Source organism: Salvelinus namaycush, chromosome 8 (assembly GCF_016432855.1).
Source record: "Salvelinus namaycush isolate Seneca chromosome 8, SaNama_1.0, whole genome shotgun sequence".
Lineage (NCBI taxonomy): Eukaryota > Metazoa > Chordata > Actinopteri > Salmoniformes > Salmonidae > Salvelinus > Salvelinus namaycush.
In genome coordinates, this window is record NC_052314.1 from 25,973,456 (window position 1) to 25,994,568 (window position 21,113).

At 47.0% G+C, this 21,113-nt stretch overlaps 1 protein-coding gene across 2 annotated transcripts in view; it reads left to right on the forward strand.

Moving 5' to 3' along the window:
• LOC120052557 (protein PRRC2C-like) overlaps positions 1 to 21,113 on the forward strand; it is a 53,719-nt gene that overhangs the window by 16,322 nt on the left and 16,284 nt on the right. For both annotated transcript variants that reach the window (XM_038999537.1, XM_038999538.1), the window contains exons 2-14: positions 2,917 to 3,086; positions 3,234 to 3,408; positions 3,564 to 3,811; positions 14,858 to 15,195; positions 15,389 to 15,468; positions 15,612 to 15,739; positions 15,850 to 15,937; positions 16,109 to 16,262; positions 16,388 to 17,174; positions 17,324 to 17,499; positions 17,691 to 17,988; positions 18,178 to 18,385; positions 18,526 to 21,057. In XM_038999537.1, coding sequence (XP_038855465.1) covers positions 2,972 to 3,086; positions 3,234 to 3,408; positions 3,564 to 3,811; positions 14,858 to 15,195; positions 15,389 to 15,468; positions 15,612 to 15,739; positions 15,850 to 15,937; positions 16,109 to 16,262; positions 16,388 to 17,174; positions 17,324 to 17,499; positions 17,691 to 17,988; positions 18,178 to 18,385; positions 18,526 to 21,057 — 5,327 coding nt within the window. In that variant the 5' untranslated portion in view covers positions 2,917 to 2,971. The remainder of the gene's footprint in view (positions 1 to 2,916; positions 3,087 to 3,233; positions 3,409 to 3,563; positions 3,812 to 14,857; positions 15,196 to 15,388; positions 15,469 to 15,611; positions 15,740 to 15,849; positions 15,938 to 16,108; positions 16,263 to 16,387; positions 17,175 to 17,323; positions 17,500 to 17,690; positions 17,989 to 18,177; positions 18,386 to 18,525; positions 21,058 to 21,113) is intronic.

Here is a 21,113-nt window from a genome sequence, read left to right on the forward strand (position 1 = left end):
TGTTTTCTATCTAAATCTAACAGTTATATGCATATCATATCTTCTGGGCCGAGAAGCAGGCAGTTTAATCTGGGCATGCATTTCATCCAAAAATCCGAATGCTGCCCCCTACCCTAGAGAAGTTAAAGTGTTTCTTCGAAGTGGTTTGAGCTTAGTCCCACTATCATTTGTTTTTCAACAGTACAATGACCCAACACACCTTCAGGCTGTGTAAGGGCTATTTGACCAAGGACAGTGATGGAGTGCTGCATCAGATTAGCTGGCCTCCACAATCACCCGACCTCAACCCAATTGAGATGGTTTGGGATGAGTTGGACCGCAGAGTGAAGGAAAAGCAGCCAACAAGTGCTCAGCAAATGTGGAACTCCTTCAAAACTATTGAAAAGCATTCCAGGTGAAGCTGCTTGAGAGAATGCCAAGAGTGTGCAAAGCTGTCATCAAGGCAAGGGTTGGCTACTTTGAAGAATCTCAAATGTAAAATATATTTTGATTTGTTCAAGACTTTTTTGGTTACTACATGTGTTATTTCATAGTTTTCATGTTTAAACTATTATTCTACAATGTAGAAAATAGTACAAATAAAGAAAAACCCTTGAATGAGTAGGTGTGTTCAAATGTTTGACTGGTACTGTGTTAGCTATTTTTAGCACTTTTTTCTGGGATGTTTGATTGTTTTCATTGCTTTAAAAAAAAAATATATATATATAACTAGGCTATTTAGTTAAGAACAAATTTTTATTTACAATGACAACCTACTGTTCCTAGGCTAACTGCCTTGTTCAGGGCAGAATTACATATTTTTACTTTGTCAGCTCTGGGATTTGATCTGACAACCTTTCGGTTACTGGCCGAATGCTCTAACCGCTAGGCTATCTGCCGCTTTACTGGAAAGCTTAGCAGAAGTAGATGTGCTCATGCTATTTATGTTAGTGCAGGGTGAGCTACTCACAGTGGATGTCCTACTAGGGCACACCGCCTCAGTGCTAACAGTATAACTGTGTTTCATAGGCACATGATTACTGCATACAATAGCTGTAGGATCAGCAGAGAGACATAAATTAGGTTACTTACGTTGTCTTCCAACGCCCCTGGGATAATGTACATTTGCTGAAGCGTTATGACAACTCAGCGACACAATGGTAGGGATTAACTGAGCTAGGCTTGGGTCATTGTCTCAACTCAGCCTTATAATCTGTGAAAGGATCCAGTACCCCAAATGATTTGGGTGGATCCCATCCTCCTTATAAAACAAGCGTTTCTTCCCAGGAGCTGCAATAGTCACGTAGCCAGTTATGGGGGGATAAAAGTCTGCAGAAACGTTCAATGCCAGTAATTGAATTATTCTTCAGAATTGCTTCTTAAACAACATTTTGACAGTTTACATTTTCACCAGAATGTCCACATAGACACCTATTTTAATTAGAATAATCATTACCCCTTAATTTACCTAGAGAAATGTTTTGTGTTGGCTATATTGTTTGATGTAATTTAATACTCTAGGATTTAGGAAATCGCAGTTACAGGAAAAACTATTTTTTTTATCCTACTTCCTTAGGCCCAGTGGTGTAAAGTACTTCTGTAAAAATACTTTAAAGTACTTCTTAAGTAGTTTTTTTGCGGTATCTGTACTTTCTATTTCAATTTTTTTACTACTTTTACTTTTGCTTCACTACATTCCTTAAGAAAATATTGTACTTTTTTACTCCTTACATTTTCCTTGACACCCAAAAGTACTCGTTACATTTTGAATGCTTAGCAGGACAGGAAAATAATCAAAATTCACGCGCTTATCAACCGAACATCCCTGGTCATCCCTATTGCCTCTGATCTGGCAGACTCACTAAACACACATGCTTTGTTTGTAAATTATGTCTGTGTTGGAGTGTGCCCCTGTCTTTCTGTAAAAAAATAAAATAGAAAATGGTGCTGTCTGGTTTGCTTAAAAGGAATTTTTAAAATTATTTATACTTTTAGTTTTGGTACTTAAGTACGTTTTAAACCCAACACTTTTAGACTTTTACTGACTTTTACTTGAGTAATTTTCTATTAAGGTATCTTTACTTTTACTCAAGTGTGACAGTTGGGTTCTTTTTCCACCACTGCTTCGATCTACACCAATACCACCTTGTCAGAAAATCCTAGGGAGAGGGGGACTGGAAATGACAGTAGGAGAGGAAAATAATGTCTTAAGGCTGCTTTCTGTGTCCTTGATTGACTGTCCCTCTCTGGGGCACCTCCCACTGTGGCTCTGGCACACACAGGGGCTGAGGGTCTGGCCGGCCTGCCTTGTGGAGGAAGTGGCTCTTTCTTATCTCTCACTCACCCCATCCCTCTCCCAGCTCCTCTGCATTCTCAGCTGGCAGACGTCTGCTATCTTAGGGTGGCTAGGAAGTTGTGTGTTTATGCGAGTTTGCTTTTGCTCCTATACACTGAGTTTGCTCAACGCCTAGAGGAGATGTCCATTCAATTTCAGTAGATCATTATTTTTTTAAGTTTTGGATTCAAGATATCTGCTACAACAATTAGTGGTTCCTGAATTACCATTTGGGCATTGACTACATCATAATGTAGCAGTATTGTTTTTATATTTTCAATTTTATGTTTAGCTCACATTTAAAAGTATGTATTAAGGAGTCTGTAATAGAATACGTGTCAACGAATGTAGACAATAATAAAAGCATTTCTATAGCTTCAAATCTATTTTACAATGGAGGTGGAGTGCCAAGATTGCTGTGCGGTGTCTTCAATACGCCCCCCTCCCGCCGGGTCATCCAGGGTTTATACACATCATTGGTTAACCCTGTTGTCTTGTGGGAGGTTGGCATGAGAACACGACATGCCCCATCAATCTGCAATGAGTAATAATAAAACCAGACTCATCAATGTTTAAATAAAGTTTTTGATATTTTATTGCAGGAGGCTGGTTCTGGAGGTGAGACCGGAGGACCAGACTCAATGAGTTTCCAGCGAAATGTCAGAGAAGTCAGGGCAGAGCACCAAGGCAAAGGATGGCAAGACCAAGTATGCAACCCTTAGCCTCTTCAACACATACAAGGGCAAGTCTCTGGAGACCCAGAAAACTGCAGGTATGCTAAACACACTCACTCACATACACACTTCATGTCTGCCTCAACTTGTCCAGGGGCTAGGGGTCGATTTGGGATTGCTATAATAAATTCTGCTTCTAGCTTAATGTCTAATAGTTCTACGCCCTCTCCTCTCCCTCGGTCCAGTTGCTGCCAGACATGGGCTCCAGAGTTTGGGAAAGGTTGCCGTCAGTCGACGCATGCCCCCCCCTGCCAACCTGCCCAGTTTGAAGGCAGAGAATAAGGGCAACGACCCCAACGTTAACATCGTCCCCAAGGACGGCAGTGGCTGGGCCTCCAGACCTGAGGGAGGAGACGATAGGTGAGACACCAGGGCTGCCCCTGAAAGAAATCTACACACACTATTACCATGCCTGTCCTCAGGTTGTTTCTCAGCCCTAATGATGATAATAATAATAAAAAACTACTTCTCTCCACTATCTCTTTCTCTCTCCTCCTCTTTGTTGTGTGTATCAGGCAGTCTGAGACCCCCCCTCCCCAGCCTAAGCCCGCTGCCCCCCAACCCCCAGAGGTCTCGTCATCTATAGGGGGCAGCAGATCCTGGGCCAACAGCAAGCCACCACCACAGCTAGAAGGAGGAGCCCCTCGTGTGAGCAGCCAGTTCCACCAGGAGTTCCCCAGTTTGCAGGCGGCTGGGGAGGCGGAGAAAGGGGAGGGGCAGGAGGAGGAGCCTTATGGACCTGGACCCAGCCTCAGACCTCAGAGTATGAACACTCACATAATCACACACGCACATTCCCCAGTTTCAGTCCTCAGAACATGAGCATTACTCCTTTCTACCTGCTACTCATGGACCAAACTTCCTCACCCTAAGGTTGTTACTCTACAACAGAAATGACTCACCTGTGTTGTCTTGTGTTGTCTCTCATCCAGGGTGGGAAATTAACACCCACCACCTGCAAAATGCAGGTAGATTTTGGCGTTGGTGGGTAAGAATGTCTATTTCACCAGCCATGTTGGCGCGTGGTCACACAGAGCATTTGGGAACAGTCTTTATCAATTTAATTGACCCAAAAGGATACTTAATCAAATCAAATTTATTTGTCACATACACATGGTTAGCAGATGTTAATGCAAGTGTAGCAAAATGCTTGTGCTTCTAGTTCCGACCATGCAGTAATATCGAACAAGTAATCTAACCTAACAATTCCACAACAACTACCTTATACACACAAGTGTAAAGGAATGAATACGAATATGTACATAAAATATATAAATGAGTGATGGCCGAACGGCATAGGCAAGATGCAGTGGATGGTATAGAGTACAGTATATACATATGAGATGAGTAATGTAGGGTATGAGAACATTATATAAAGTGGCATTGTTTAAAGTGGCTAGTGATACATCTAATTACATCAAGATGCAGTAGATGGTATAGTGTACAGTATATACATATGAGATGAGTAATGTAGGGTATGTAAACATTATATAAAGTGGCTAGTGATAAGTTGATTATATACATTTTTCCATTATTAAAGTGGCTGGAGTTGAGGCACTATGTTGGCAGCAGCCACTCAATGTTAGTGATGGCTGTTTAACAGTCTGATGGCCTTGAGATAGAAGCTGTTTTTCAGTCTCTCGGTCCCTGCTTTGATGCACCTGTACTGACCTCGCCTTCTGGATGATAGCGGGGTGAACAGGCAGTGGCTCGGGTGGTTGTTGTCTTTGATGATCTTTTTGGACTTCCTGTGACATCGGGTGGTGTAGGTGTCCTGGAGGGCAGGTAGTTTGCACCCGGTGATGCGTTGTGCAGACCTCACTACCCTCTGGAGAGCCTTCCGGTTATTGGCGGAGCAGCTGCCGTACCAGGCGGTGATACAGCCCGACAGGATGCTCTCGATTGTGCATCTGTAAAAGTTTGAGTGTTTTTGGTGACAAGCCGAATTTCTTCAGCCTCCTGAGGTTGAAGAGGCGCTGCTGCGCCTTCTTCACCACGCTGTCTGTGTGGGTGGACCATTTCAGTTTGTCCATGATATGTACGCCGAGGAACTTAACTCTCCACCCTCTCCACTACTGTCCCGTCAATGTAGATAGGGGGCTGCTCCCTCTGCTGTTTCCTGAAGTCCACGATCATATCCTTTGTTTTGTTGACATTGAGTGAGGTTATTTCCTGACACCACACTCCAAGGGCCCTCACCTCCTCACTGTAGTGTCGTGGTAATCAAGCCTACCACTGTAGCAAACTTGATGATTGAGTTGGAGGCGTGCATGGCCACGCAGTCGTGGGTGAACAGGGAGTACAGGAGAGGGCTGAGAACGCACCCTTGTGGGGACCCAGTGTTGAGGATCAGCGGGGTGGAGATGTTGTTACCTACCCCCACCACCTGGGGGCGGCCCGTCAGGAAGTCCAGGACCCAGTTGCACAGGGCGGGGTCGAGACCCAGGGTCTCGAGCTTAATGACGAGTTTGGAGGGTTCTATGGTGTTAAATGCTGAGCTGTAATCGATGAACAGCATTCTTACATAGGTATTCCTCTTGTCCAGATGGGTTAGGGCAGTATGCAGTGTGATGGCGATTGCGTTGTCTGTGGACCTATTGCGGCGGTAAGCAAATTGGTGTGGGTCTAGGGTGTCAGGTAGGGTGGAGGTGATATGATCCTTGACTAGTCTCTCAAAGCACTTCATGATGACGGAAGTGAGTGCTACGGGGCGGTAGTCATTTAGCTCAGTTACCTTAGCTTTCTTGGGAACAGGAACAATGGTGGCCCTCATGAAGCATGTGGGGACAGCAGACTGGGATAAGGATTGATTGAATATGTCTGTAAACACGCCAGCCAGCTGGTCTGCACATGCTCTGAGCACACGGCCGGGGATGCCATCTGGGCCTGCAGCCTTGCGAGGGTTAACATGTTTAAATGTTTTACTCACGTTGGCTACAGTGAAGGAGAGCCCGCAGGTTTTGGTAGCTGGCCATGTCAGTGGCACTTTATTGTCCTCAAAGCGAGCAAAAAAGTTGTTTAGTCTGTCTGGGAGCAAGGCATCGTGATCCGCGACGCGGCTGGTTTTTCTTTTGTAGTCCGTGATTGACTGTAGACCCTGCCACATACCTCTCGTGTCTGAGCCGTTGAATTGCGACTCCACTTTCTCTGTACTGACGCTTAGCTAGTTTGATTGCCTTGCGGAGGGAATAGCTACACTGTTTGTATTCGGTCATGTTTCCGGTCACCTTGCCCTGATTATAAGCAGTGGTTCGCGCGTTCAGTTTCGCGCGAATGCTGCCATCAATCCACGTTTTCTGGTTGGGGAATGTTTTAATAGACGCTGTGGGTACAACATCACCGATGCACTTGTTAATAAACTCGCACACCAAATCAGCGTATTCGTCAGTGTTGTTCGCCGCAATGCGTAACATATCCCAGTCCACGTGATCGAAGCAATCTTGAAGCGTGGAATCCGATTGGTCGGACCAGCGTTGAACAGACCTGAGCAACAAAATGGAGTCGTGGTCAGCTTTTCCGAAGGGAGGGCGGGGGAGGGCCTTATATGCGTCACGGAAGTTAGAATAACAGTGGTCTAGGGTTTTGCCAGCCCTGGTAGCACAATCGATATGCTGATAGAATTTGGGGAGTCTTGTTTTCAGATTAGCCTTGTTAAAATCCCTGGCTACAATAAATGCAGCCTCGGGATATGTGGTTTCCAGTTTACATAGAGTCCCATGAAGTTCTTTCAGGGCCGTCAATGTGTCTGCTTGGGGGGGGGAATCTACACGACTGTGATTATGATCGAAGAGAATTCTCTTGGTAGATAATGCGGTCGGCATTTGATTGTGAGGAATTCTAAGTCAGGTGAACAAAAGGACTTGAGTTCCTGTATGTTGTTATGATCATACCACGTCTCGTTAATCATAAGGCATACACCCCCGCCCTTCTACTTACCAGAGAGATGCTTGTTTCTGTCGGAGCGATGCGTTAAGAAACCAGGTGGCTGTACCGACTCAGATAGCGTGTCTCGAGTGAGCCATGTTTCCGTGAAACAAAGAACGTTACAGTCTCTGATGTCTCTCTGGAAGGCAACCCTTGCTCGGATTTCGTCTACCTTGTTGTCAAGAGACTGGCCATTGGCGAGTAGTATGCTCGGGAGCGGTGCGCAATGTGCCCGTCTACGGAGCCTGACCAGAAGACCGCTCCGTCTGCCCCTTCTACGGCGCCGTTGTTTTGGGTCGCCGGCTGGGATCAGGCCAAACAGAGGATCCGCTTCGGGAAAGTTGTATTCCTGGTCGTAATGTTGGTGAGTTGACGTTGCTCTTATATCCAATAGTTCCTCCCGACTGTATGTAATAAAACCTACGATTACCTGGGGTAACAATGTAAGAAATAACACATAAAAAAACTAAATACTGCATAGTTTCCTAGGATCGCGAAGCGAGGCAGCCATCTCTGTCGGCGCCGGAAGTTAGCACTTTACACTCCTGGAAATTGGCCTAAATAGTTAGGGTAAAATTGAAATGTTTCTTACAGAAGAAATATGCATAACAATAGTAGTAATTGAAAGGGAACAGTTTGGAGATAATGGGAGAATGATTAGACCAAGGTGAGGACACAACACTTTACCTGACACAAGTCTGAATCCAAACATTATACTGTTGATTTGATGTGCATTTTAACTTTTCGCCTCATTTGTTGAAAACTAAATATGTTTTCTGGATACATTCATATACTCTGGATACATTCAGTAACATAATATTTCCTGGAATATTAAGTGCAACATTAGACAAATAAATTACAATGGTTTGAGTGAGCGTACTAATTGGTATCTGTAAGTGGCCACACACCTCGTGTGCACAGTTCCTAAGTAATTTCAATGCACTTTTGACTCAAATAAGATTCAACTACACTGAGTGTACAAAACATTAAGAACACCTTCCTAATATTGAGTTGCATCCCCCTTTGCCCCTCAAAACAGCCTCAAATCGCCAGGGCATGGACTCCACAAGGTGTCAAAAGCGTTCCACACTTAAATATTTTGTTTTGACCATTCACCCTCTGTTTGGCACGCACACACACACACATACACAATCCATGTCTCAAGGCTTAAAAATCATTCTTTAACCTGTCTCCTCCCCTTCATCTACACCTATTTGAAGTGGGTTTAACAAGTGACATCAATTTTGGATTATAGCTTTCACCTGGATTCACCTGGTCAGTCTCTTTTATTTATTTTTTAGCTCTCCTAGCTGTGCCATTGAGAAAACTAGCGCAAGTACACTTGTTTTTCTTTTGTTTGGAACACAACCCTGCTTTCCCACCATCACACAATTACTGTTTACGCAATCCAAAAACAGTCCATTATAAATTGCAATCTGGAGCAGGTGGGCATCATTTGGAAACCTGTTATTTTGCCAACATGACTAGCCAAATGATAAAATACGGTATTAATGTTAGGCTTTCACAGTGCAATTCAGGGAAACTGATCATTTGGTGCGCATAGAAAGGAGTCTTGAGTGCATTCAGGTACGTGTGCCGTTGTAAATTTTTTCCAACAATAGACAAGCACAGGCTCATTTTGTTCAAAACAACCCAGGATATGACATGTCATTTTTTAAACTGTACATCAAGAATAGTGATCATTAGCGTTGACACTGTATATGACATGAGTTTATGATATGGAAATGTGAAGTGCACATTTGGACTCACGGTTGTTTGCTTGTATGACATCTACGCGGTATTTATAATCCTCAACATCTCACCTTTCAAAATACATACAGTGCATTTGGAAAGTATTTCGACCCCTTGACTCTTTCCACATTTTGTTACGTTACAGCCTTATTCTAAAATGTATTTAATTGTTTTTTCCCCCCTCATCAGTCTATGCACAATACCCATAATGACAAAGCAAAAACAGGTTTTTAGACATTTTTACAAAATTATAAAAAATAAATAAAAACTGATCACATTTACATAAGTATTCAGACCCTTTTACTCAGTACTTTGTTGAAACACTTTTGGCACCGATTCCAGACTCGAGTTTTCTTGGGTATGACGCTACAAGCTTGGCACACCAGTATTTGGGCAGTTTCTCCCATTCTTCTCTGCAGATCCTCTCAAGCTCTGTCTGGTTGGATGGGAAGCATTGAAGGGGTTCAAGTCCGGGCTCTGGCTGGGCCACTCAAGGACATTCCAAGACTTGTCCCAAAGCCACTCCTGCGTTGTCTTGGCTGTGTGCTTAGGGTTGTTGTCCAGTTGGAAGGTGAACCTTTGCCCCGGTCTGAGCTCCTAACCTGCTCCAGAGCGCTTTTCATCTAGGATTTCACTGTACTTTGCTCCGTTCATCTTTCCCTCAATCCTGACTAGTCTTCTAGTCAATGTCTCTGAAAAACATCCCCACAGCATGATGCTGCCACCACCATGCTTCACTGTAGGGATGGTACCAGGTTTCCTGGTACAGATGTGATGCTTGGCATTCAGGCCAAAGAGTTCAATCTTGGTTTCATCAGACCAAAGAATCTTGTTTATCTTGGTCTGAGAGTCCTTTAGGTGCCTTTGGCAAACTTCAGGCGGGCTGTCGTTCCTTTTTCGAGGAGTGGCTTCCGTCTGGCCACTCTACCATAAAGGCTTGATTGGTGTAGTGCTGCAGAGATGGTTGTCCTTCCGGAATATTCTCCCATCCCCACAGAGGAACTCTGGAGCAACTATGTTATTGAGGACCTTCAATGCTGCAGAATTCTATTGGTAACCTTCCCCAGATCTGTGCCTCTATGGACAATTCCTTCGAACTCATTGCATGGTTTTTGCTCTGACATAGACAGGTGTGTGCCTTTCCAAATCATGTCCAATCAATTGAATTTACCACAGGTGGACTTCAAGTTGTAGAAACATCTCAAAGAGGATCAATGGAAACAGGATGTGCCTGAGCTCAAATCTGAGTATGTTAGCGAAGGGTCTGAATATTTATTTGAGGTATTTCTGTTTTTAATTTGAATAAATTTGAAAACATTTCTAAAAAACCTGTTTTCGCTTTGTCATTATGCGGTATTGTGTGTGTGTGTGTGTGTGTGTGTGTAGATTGAGGAAAAACATTTATTGAATCCATTTTAGAATAAGGCTGTAATGTAACAAAATGTGGGGAAGTCTGAATACTTTTCAAATGCACTGTAGTCCTCTTAATTTACAGCATTTCCCTCACTCAAACCACGTTTCCATCCTCAGTTTTTATGCCAGTAAAGTCGTGACAGCTGTGATGGAAACAGGAAGTTGCACAGCTATTTTCAGGTCTTTCCAGAGATGTTTTATCTGGTTCAAGTCCGGGCTCTGGCTTGGCCACTCAAGGACATTGAGACTTGTCCAGAAGCCACTCCTGTGTCGTCTTGGCTGTGTGCTTAGGGTCTTTGTCTTGTTGAGCATGGAACACTCCAAAAACCTTTAATTCATGAACTTTTAGTTAGTTATTTATTATCATTAAAACACTCAAACACTTTTATTGTTCTCCTAAATGTATTTGTGTTCTCCTAAATTTCAACTTAGGAGCACATGTACTTCTTGTAAAAAAATAAATTCAAAAAATGTCAGTGTAGAGCCCAAAGCTATAATAATAATTATAAAAAGCCGTATCACTCAGCATTTTGTCAGGCAATTTTTCTGATTCTTGATGTTTAGTTGTAGAACTGTTTATCTGTTTTTACTATTGTTACTATTGTATCTGAATTGTTTATTTTAACATACATGGGTTAACCCCTTAGAGCAGTGGTTCCCAAAGTTTTTATAGTTCCGTACCCCTTCAAACATTCAACCTCCAGCTGCGTACCCCCTCAAGCACCAGGGTCAGCGCACTCTCAAATGTTGTTTTTTTGCCATCATTGTAAGTCTGCCACACACATACACCATACGATACATTTATTGTGAGTGCGCATGTGTGAGTTTTTGTCACAACCCGGCTCGTGGGAAGTGACAAAGAGCTCTTATAGGACCAGGGCACAAATAATAGTCAATAATTTTGTTCTTTATTTATTCATCATACATATAAAACTTGATTTGTTCATCGAAAATTGTGTAACTCAACACAGGTTCATGAGAATGGTGTGCTTGAAAGGATGCACATAACTCTGCAATGTTGGGTTGTATTGGAGAGAGTCTGTCTTAAATAATTTTCCACACACAGCCTGTGCCTATTTAGTTTTCATGCTAGTGAGGGCCGAGAATCCACTCTCACACAGGAACGTGGTTGCAAAGGGCTTCAGTGTCTGAACACTGCGTTTTGCCAAGGCAGGATACTCTGAACGCAGCCCAATCCAGAAATCTGGCAGTGACTTCTGATTATATTCCGTTTTCACAGATCCGCTTGTTGCAATTTCGATGAGGCTTTCTTGTTCAGATATCGGTAAATGGACTGGAGGCAGGGCATGAAAGGGATAAAGAATCCAGTTGATAACCAGCGCACTTCTGTATGTTGTAAAAGTGTTACATGGTCACTGCCCATATCACTGCATAATGAAGAAAATATACAAGAGTTCAGGGGCCTTGCTTTAACAAAGTTAACCATTTTCACTGTAGTATGCAAAACGTCTTTCAAGCTGTCAGGCATTCCCTTGGCAGCAAGAGCCTCTCGGTGGATGCTGCAGTGTACCCAAGTAGAGACGGGAGAAACTGCTTGGAAGCGCGTTACCACGCCACTATGTCTCCCTCTCATGGCTTTTGCACCATCAGTACAGATACCAACACATCTTGACCACCAAAGTCCATTTGATGTCACAAAGCTGTCTAGTACTTAAAACATATCCTCTCCTGTTGACCTGATTTCCAGTGGTTTGCAGAGAGGATGTCTTCCTTAATTGACCCCCCATAAACGTAACAGACATTTACCAGGAGCTGTGCCAGGCCCGCCACGTCTGACTTAGCCAGCTGTAACGCATAGAATTCACTGACTTGTATGCAAAGCAGTAATTGTTTCAAAACATCTCCTGCCATGTCACTGATGTGTCGTGAAACAGTGTTGTTTGATGAAGGCATTGTCTGTGTAGTTTTTCTTTGGCCTTTTCCCCCAGCATTGTCCCAGCCATATCCGCGGCTACAGGAAGAATTAAGTCCTCCACAATAGTTAGGGGCTTGCCTGTCCTAGCCACTCGGTAGCTCACCATATAAGACGTTTCTAGACCCTTCTTATTAATAGTATCTGTTGCTCTTATACATGTCTTACTACTCGAAAGTTGTCTTAATTCTCGCTCAAAAAACTCCTGTGGCTTATTTTTCAAATTGGCATGTTTTTGTTTCTAAATGTCTGCGCACGAATGAAGGTTTCATCGAGTTGAGGGAGTACTTTTGCACATATAACACACTGTGGCTGAGGAAAGGCACTACCAATATAAGTGAACCCCAAATCAATGTAGTTCTCATCATATTTGCACCTCCTCGATGGTCCAACGTCCCTGTCTGTTCAGTGTTATCCCGGGTAAAGGGGCAGTAGCTCTTCGGCTCCATCAGATTCACAGCTGTCATTGTCCATGCTAGCTGGGCTAAAAACAAATGTAGAATTACTGATGCTAGCATTGGATGTGCTTGTGGAAGCGGAACAACGTGTGTCGTCGACAGGTGCAGGTGTAGTACTGCTGGTAGTAGCAGTACTACCAGTAGAGCTGGTATGTGTCTATGGAGGCGGGCCCTTTTTTTTACCATTTATCAATTTTCGAGCAAACTGAATGAGCAGCAGCTACGTTTGGCTACATACGGACCGTTAGTGGAATTCCCACGAGAGAGTAACGGTTACTGTGATTGGATGTTCATTATTTGACTAGGCTACCTGTATTTGACATTGTGTTGTTATTTCGCTGAACACTAGATGGATTTTATTTTTGGCAGTGAAACAAGGCTACTCAGGCGAGTGGGAAAAAAACTCACCCAAATGTATAGCCCTGTTGTAAAATATAAATGGACTGTTTGAAAATGTGAAGAAACGTTTTTATTTTTTTCTGTTTTTTATTTATTTTTTAAAAATCTGAATCACGTTTTTATTTGGTGTACCCCCGTTTGGGAATAGCTGCCCTAGAGTAATCCCCATTGAAAGCTGCCAGTTTAAGAAATGTTTTTTTGCATTGGATGAGTCTCAATCCATCGCATCCGCCGACGTCGCACTTCCGTATCTGCGTTGAAAGGTGACAGAGCTAGAGCGTTGTTTGTCAGACTATGAGACATCCCGAAAATCGGTCTTCTCACAGAATCGTCTGTAGCATCTGTTTGGCCTACAAACTATTATGACCCCTCTGTGGAAAGGTGAGACATTGCTCTAGGAGGCCACAGGCCTCGCGACTTATCTGAAGGGCCCCCGGTACCAGTTGAAAAAATTAATGGAAGTATATGTGGAGACTAAGTGCCAAAAATAAGGGGTTCAATACATGTATAAGAAAAAAAAAAATTGATATGTATGTGTTTTCCTGATATTTCTTATCTTTCAGATATAGGACAGTAGGACAGACACTTCAGAACAGACTACCTTTAGATTTTTGGGGGGGGATTATCTTTTTGTTCCATGTAGTGAATCTGTTATTCAATGCATTTGAATGGGCTAATAGCAGTAAGGCCAAATTTAAATGTTTCATCAAACGTTTCCCAGTCTTTCTTATACCTCACAGGTTGTCTACACTTGACATGTACATGCGACTTCTGCTATCAAAATTACAAAGATCAAATTGAAAAGACGGGTCTATACGCACAAAAGTCGCTTTGCTGTCTTATTGTGTTCAGATCTGGCTGACCACTTCAGAAGGTGTTCAGGGATGCATTGTGCGGATTTCTCCTCAGTTTGGATCAATCGGGCTACGTCATCAGCACTCCTTCCACCAGTCTCCAGAAAACTTGTGTTTTGGGACCGAGAAGCACCTTTTCATTATAACGTTGGAGGAAATGTGTTCCTAGTGTGTGAGGAACGTGTTTGCTGGCCTCCTCATAAATGCTAGCCAGCTAGCTAATTTACAAAATAATAATTGAGGTTTGGCTAGAGTTATGCTAACCCGTTTGCAATCCCTTTAGCATTGCTTGCTAGCTACAGAGATTAGCTGGCTAGTTAGCTACTACCATCAGTTGTGTTATCATATTTAGCATATTCCACCATTTGTAGAATACCTACAAGCATTTGAATATAGTGTGGGAATAGGGAATCCGGACACACTGTAGACACATTTAAAAGTAGGTGTAGATGCATGACGCGTTTGAAATTCCATGATCAGAACTCTATGATCAAAATACTAAAGCTGCATGAGCTGTCAAGTCTAGACACGGTCTCAGATATAGGACAGACACTTCAGATTTTTTTGGGGGGGAAACTATCAGTTGTTCCATTGCAGTGAATCTGTTATTCAATGCTTTTTGAATGGGCTAATAGCAGTAAGGTCTTTATCAATTTTATTTTATTTTATTTTTATTTTTTTTTGTACTTCAAGGGGTCTTAAAATTCAAAATCAAATGGGTGAATGAGCCTTGGTATAACCTTAAAACAATTCCATGTAGCTCTACCCCGGCTTAGACCCGGCTAAAACTCTACCCCGGCTTAGACTGTTATGGGTTAAAAGACTTGGGTAACAAACATTTTATTGAATTGAGCTATATACCACATTACTTCTTACTAGTAATACATTTCCTGTTTTAGGAACATTCTAAAGCATAAACGAACCAAAAAAATATTACAAAGCGTCGTCATCCATCGATTTTGTGTTTTTTTGTTGTGCGTAATTATGGCGAGAAATATTTACTATTTTACCTTGTAAAATATCTGAGTGGCTGGTGGAACAAAAAGTTAATTTTCCACCGTGCTCTCCTCTTCTAGATGTTGGTAGTTGGCGAGAGGGCGGGGGCAGGAATCTGACCACAGGAGCCAGCCCTTCTGAGATGGACAGCCGTGGGCCAGAGGAGGGAGGGTCGGCTTTCAGCACCCCCTCACCCCCTGGGGAGGCGGAGGAGGGGGGCAGGGTGCCCCCTAATGAGAAGGGAGAAGTCAGGGAGAGGCCGCCCCTGTCTGTCCAGCCTGCAACCCTCTCCTCCCAGTCCCAGCTACAATCATCCTCCTCTGTGCCTGCCCAGCCTAAACTCAACGGGGGCCAGCAGGCCTCTGCCGGGGTGCCTCCCCAGTTCCACCCACAGTTCAGGGGCATGATGCCACCTTATGTAAGTGATGGAATGAATGGTGTATTGATTTCTAGGGTTATTGATTTTATTTGGGGTATAAAGAGACATGGAATTACTTACCTGATATGGGATGTTGTCTTGTTGCTAGAAGTATAGTTGTTAGTTTGCCAGAAATTTCTATGACTTTGCAGAGTAGGATTCGCCTGGTAATGGCCTTGTGTTCCTGTTCTAGATGTTCCACGCGTACCCCAGAATGCCCTTTGCTCCAGTGCCAGGGAACATAAGATACCCTGTTCCACAGGATGGAGCCAGGTGAGTACACACACACTCATAAACACACACACACTGCTACATCCCTACACACTCATCATTATTACCACATCACTTTGAGTTCATAGACCTCTCTTCATACAGTCCCCAGTGGACTGACGCTCCTGTGTGTGTTGTGTTCCCAGGAGGGTCCGTCCCCAGCAGGGCCCCCCCCAGGCCTGGCTCAAGGATCCAGACAGACCCTCCATCATCAGCGCCACAGAGCTCAAAGAGCTTGACAACCTGGACACTGAAGCTGACGAGGGCTGGGCTGGTAATACTCATCTGTATTTATACATAACCATTTTTTACATGAAGTTTTATTAGCATTTCATTTAAACGCCATGTAATGGTAACCCTCATCTCTCCCTGTCTGTTATCCAGGAGCTCAGATGGAGGTAGACTACACAGAGAAACTCAACTTCAGTGACGATGAGGAGAACCAAGCCGCCAAGGGGAAAGGAGAAAACTGGTGAGTCTCACTGAGGAAGGTGCTTCCTGTTCTGCCTCACTATCTGGATGTGACAGACTGGGTTTGACCTGGGTTATCTGTACTCCTTGAGACTGTTAGCCCGCTGAGCTTAAGCCTAGGCATTACCATGTAGCGCTAACAAACGACTAACCATCATGCTCGCTCTCTCAGGGAGTGGATCGGTAAAGTGAAGCGGATGAGGCCGCCACGCCCCTCAGATGGCCAGGAGGGCAGCAAAGGCTCATGGGTAGATGGAAGGGACCCCAGGGCGCCCTCCCCAGGCACTATGGGGCAGTACAAGACCGGCCCACCACAGGACTACCAGGTGAGGCTGAGTATCTTTGGCTTGATGAGGGAGTCCTGGACTGATGCGCGCCATCAAGAGCTTTACTATACGAGTTCCTTTTGGATGTTAGAGAACTTATGTCATATCTCTTTCCGTCTCTCCAGGGTCAGCCAGGTGGGCGCTTGGTAGGCAGCAGAGCCCCTCGCGTGGTCAAACCCCCCACCGCAGCTCCCTCTGGCGAGGAGGATTCAGAGGCCTGGCGCCAGCAACGCAAGAAGCAGGACCTGTCGGAAGCAGTAGAAAGAGCCAGGCGGAGGAGAGAAGAGGAGGAGAAGAGGATGGAAGAGCAGAGACTCGCCGCCTGCGCAGAGAAACTCAAGCGCCTTAACGAGAAACTCCGCCCAGCAACAGAGGCCACGTCCGTCCCTGCCCCAGAGACAACCAATGAAGAGATGAGAGCTGTGTGTGAAGACACACCCCCTTTGTCTGTTCCTCCCCCCATCTCCAGCCCTGCACCTTCTCAGGCTGGCCCTCTCCCACAGCCCCTGACCATACCAGCCCCTCTCCAAGACAGAGAGAGGATGGAAAGAGAGAGGATGGAAAGAGAGAGGATGGAAAGAGAGAGGATGGAAAGAGAGAGGATGGAAAGAGAGAGGATGGCAAGAGAGAGGATGGAAAGAGTAGAGCCTAGTGCGGAGGAGAGTCAGTTTGTGCCTCGCCAGCCCAGCCCTCCAGTTCAAAGACCAGAGTCCATACCCCCAGAGCCTCAGCTCGGAGAGGGCCCCCTAGGTGAGGTGGGCCCCCTAGGTGAGGTGGGCCCCCTAGGTGAGGTGGGCCCCCTGAGCGAGGTAAGCCACCTGAGCGAGGTAAGCCCCCTGGTGGATGAGAGCCAGACTGAGAGACTGATTCCCATGCCTATCCGAGAGTACTTCAGCACCGATGAGAGTAGAGGTGAGCCCCCTGGCAGAGCCCTGTGTTTGCACCAACATAAATGAACCAGTTGCTTTACCTCCCACAGTTTCACTCCCAGCAAAGCAACACTTTCTATATATTTCAATGAAGGTTTACAGTGTGACTGACTACTGTCTCTCTCTCTCTAGTGGAGGAGCGTGTGCCCCTGTCTCTGCACCGTATGGACCCCCCCATTGGAGAGGACATCCCGGTGGCCCCCCCAGACCTGGAGGTAGAGGCAGGGGCTGCCATACGCCCCTCTCTCACCTCGGGATACTCCAAACAATTCCAGAAGTCTCTGCCCCCACGCTTCCTCAGGCAGCAGGTATTGGATTGGTGTTGCTTAGATTTTTTTTATACCCAATGACACATCCAAAGTTCCTCTTGGGAAAAGTCAAGTTACCAAATAAAGTTAAATTCCATCTCTGGACTATGGAATCCTGAACTTTTAATGTTGTCCATGTTATTTTGAAGAGAAATGCCCTGAATCCAACTCTTACCTCTCTTTCCTTGCAGGAGCAGATGAAGCAGCAGCAGTGGCAGCAGCAACAGCAGCAGGGTGGTGGAGGAGGAGGAGGTGGTGGTGGGACTGTGTCCCCATCAGGAGGAGGTGCGGGTGGAGGAGGAAGTGTAGCTACCCCCCAGCAGCAGCAGCACCGCTCCCTGTACCAGCCCATTGGCCCCCCTCACCATCAGCAGCACCTGGCTAACATGGGCTTTGACCCCCGCTGGCTCATGATGCAGTCATACATGGACCCCCGCATAATGTCTGGAAGACCACCGCTCGACATGCCAAACATGCACCCTGGACCTGGTACGGAGATAATGATATACTGATACGTGTGTGTTTTCAGAGTTTTAGTTTTGCTTGTCTTCTGTGGGTGTTGTTGCCCTGTGTGTGTTTTGATGTAAATAGACATATATTTATAGTAGCCTATACTGTATATAAACTGTAAAAGGTAATATTTTTGACTGGCCGTCCCCTTATCTATCTTGTCTCCAGGGCGGATGGGTCCTAAGCAGATAGTTCGTAGAGAAGCAGGGGACAAGTCCAGCTCCAGTTCTGACTCCTTTGACCACCTGACCAGGCCAATACGGGACCACAGTCTCCCCTCTGAACCACGTACGGTGTGGGGGTCTGACCCGTACGCACAAACTGATCCCCTAACCTCTGTCACTCCCCCTAAAGGATGGGAGGACAAGGACACCAGGTGAGTGGACAACACACCAAGCAGGCTGCATCTCAGTACACACCTGGTTTCCTCACCTCCACAGGGCATATGGATGAGAGGCAGCCACTTCTGTTGTTTGCAGAGTTTTTGATTAAAACATCTCTCTTGCTTTTCCCCAGGTTGGACTCTGGGTTGGAGCTGGACCGAGGTTCACCAGTTATTTACCCCAGCCAGGATATCAGTCCTCTTGAGCCCCGCAGCAAGACTGACTTCTTCAGAAACCCCACAGAGCCCCTGTCAGGGTTTGGTCCGGGCCCCGAGGAGGCTCCAGGATCCCTGCAGACAGAGAGAGGGCCTGGTGAGTCCCCCTTTGAGCCAGAGGAGCCTTGCCTGCCCACTGGAGAGGAGGTTGAGGCTCTGGGACAGGCCATGCTACAGAGGACCATCTCCCAGGGCTCCAGCCACTCACTCAAACTGGACGAGCCTAGGTTCGACAGCCTCCCCTTGGGCACAAAGACACTTGAGCTCCAGGATGCAGGGGAGAGGCCAGGCCCAGACGAACTGAATCCTAGGAAAGAGCCTTTCTCCCAGGCTGCTGTGGCCAACAACAGGCCCAACCCTCCATCCGACAGCCTCCACAAGCCAGAGAAGCTGCCCTTGTCAGCCCCTAGCAAGCAGAAGGCTGAGTTGCGTTTGGGAGGGAGGTCAGTGGCCGGCCGGAGGGAAGGGACAGGGGGTGAGAGGCCTGTACGCAGGTCTGGACCCATTAAGAAACCTGTACTCCGAGACATGAAGGAAGAGAGAGAGCAGCGGGAGGAGAGAGAACGACACAGAGAGAGAGGGGAGAGACCCAAGAAGGAGGAGCGAGGAGGAGCAAAAGCTGCCTTCGCAGCTGCTGCTGTGTCTGGGGCCCCCAGGGACAGGCCCCAGGGAGAAAGAGAGAGGGACAGGGAGAGGGATGGGAAGAGGGAGTCCCCTGAGACTGAGGAGGGGTCTATGAATGGCCCCCAGAGATCCAGAGACACACAGGCCCTATCAGGAGCACAGACACCAGCCTCCCAGGACAACAAGACAGACAAACCAACAACCAATGATAAACACCCTGAACCTAAACTATCCTGTAGGAAGGAGTCCAACCTACCTCCAAGGGCCTACCGCCGTGAGGAGAGGGAGAGAGAGAGAGAAAGGGAAAGGGATCGGGAAAGAGAGATGGAGCGGGACAGAGAGAGAGACTGGCCGGCTGATGGTTTTCGAGCCAGAGGCAGAGGGGAGTACTACTCGCGAGGACGGAGTTTCCGGGGGACTTACAGTGGTCGAAATAGAGGTGGCCGGGGTCGTAGTCGAGGGGAGTACCTTTACCGGGAGCCACGCTCGCGCTCAGACCTCCCAGCCGCCGGTGGCGGCATTGCCTTCCGCTGCTGTCGTGAAGAGAGCGAGACGCGCAGCGAGAGCTCCGACTTCGAGGTGATGCCCAAACGCAGGAGGCGCCGTGGCTCCAATACCGAATCAGAGAGTGAAGGAGGACGGGAGTCCGCTAGCGACACGGGGGCTTCAGACCGTGAGCCCAGCGCTAAACCACCCCGGCCGCTCCGCAGGGAACTACCAGGAGAGCCCCGCTCCGGACCACACAAACCTGGCTTTGGACCCCCTCACCTGGGAGAGAAAGGAGGGCTCAGGGGAGGAGACGAGGAGGGTAGGCCCAAGCCAGGCTTCCTGCCCAAAGGAGAGCCGTCACGGCGGGGGAGAGGGGGCCTGTACAGCAGGCGAGGGGGAACCAGGGAGAGAGGAGGTCCTAGGTCAGCTCCTCTCAGACGACCAGGAACCAGAGAGTTGTCCTCCCAGTGGCCCTCAAGACCCATGGAGACCTTCCGCCCTGAGGACACAGAACCCTCATCACGCTACGACAATCGGGACACCCACTCTGACCGACGGCCTGTACGAGGGGACAGAGACCGTCCTTTCGAGGTGAAGAAGTTTGGTGAGGGGGGACCACAGAGTAGCAGAGACAGAGAGAGGCCCCGTCGTCCTCGTCCAGCCCGACCCCCCAGACAGGACAAACCCCCCCGCTTCCGGAGGCTGAAGGAGAGAGAGGCTGCCGTCTTAGCTGGAGGAGAGACAGGACCTGTACCCACCTCCACTGCCTCCCTCCCAGCCTTAGTGCGTGCCTCTGGGCCTGGCCCTGTCTCCCTGTCCCCTACCCTCTCCAGAGCTTCAGGGACCCCTGTCACCATGCCTGTAGAGGGGGGACCCACAGCCGCTGACCTGCACCTGACCTCTGACCCAGCCCTGCCTGATGCCACCGCTCCCACCACCTCTGCCATGGGCACCAAGTCACCTGACTTTTCCAACCAGAACTCTTCTGACCAGGCCAACGAGGAGTGGGAGACGGCGTCAGAGAGCAGTGACTTTAACGAACGGAGAGAACGAGAGGAGAGGAGGGGAGCGCTGGAGGCTGCTAACGCAGCTACCCAGCCCTCGGCCCCAGCCCCCCTACCCCCTCAAGGCTCAGCACCCCCCAGTAGGACCCCCACTGAGGGAGGGATGACGCCCAAACGCGAAGCAGCGGGGCCTGCCTGGGCCAGGAGGAGTTTCTCCAGTCAGCGTCCGGTGGAGAGGCAGAATCGCAGGGGGAACAGCGGACCCAAACCAGGCCGTGGCTACACTGGGGGGAAGGGAGAGAGGAGAGGAGGGACCAAGGCTGGACGCAGAGGGTGAGTCATACACAGTGATTTGGTTTGGCCTTAAGTCTTATGCCTTGACTGTTTGC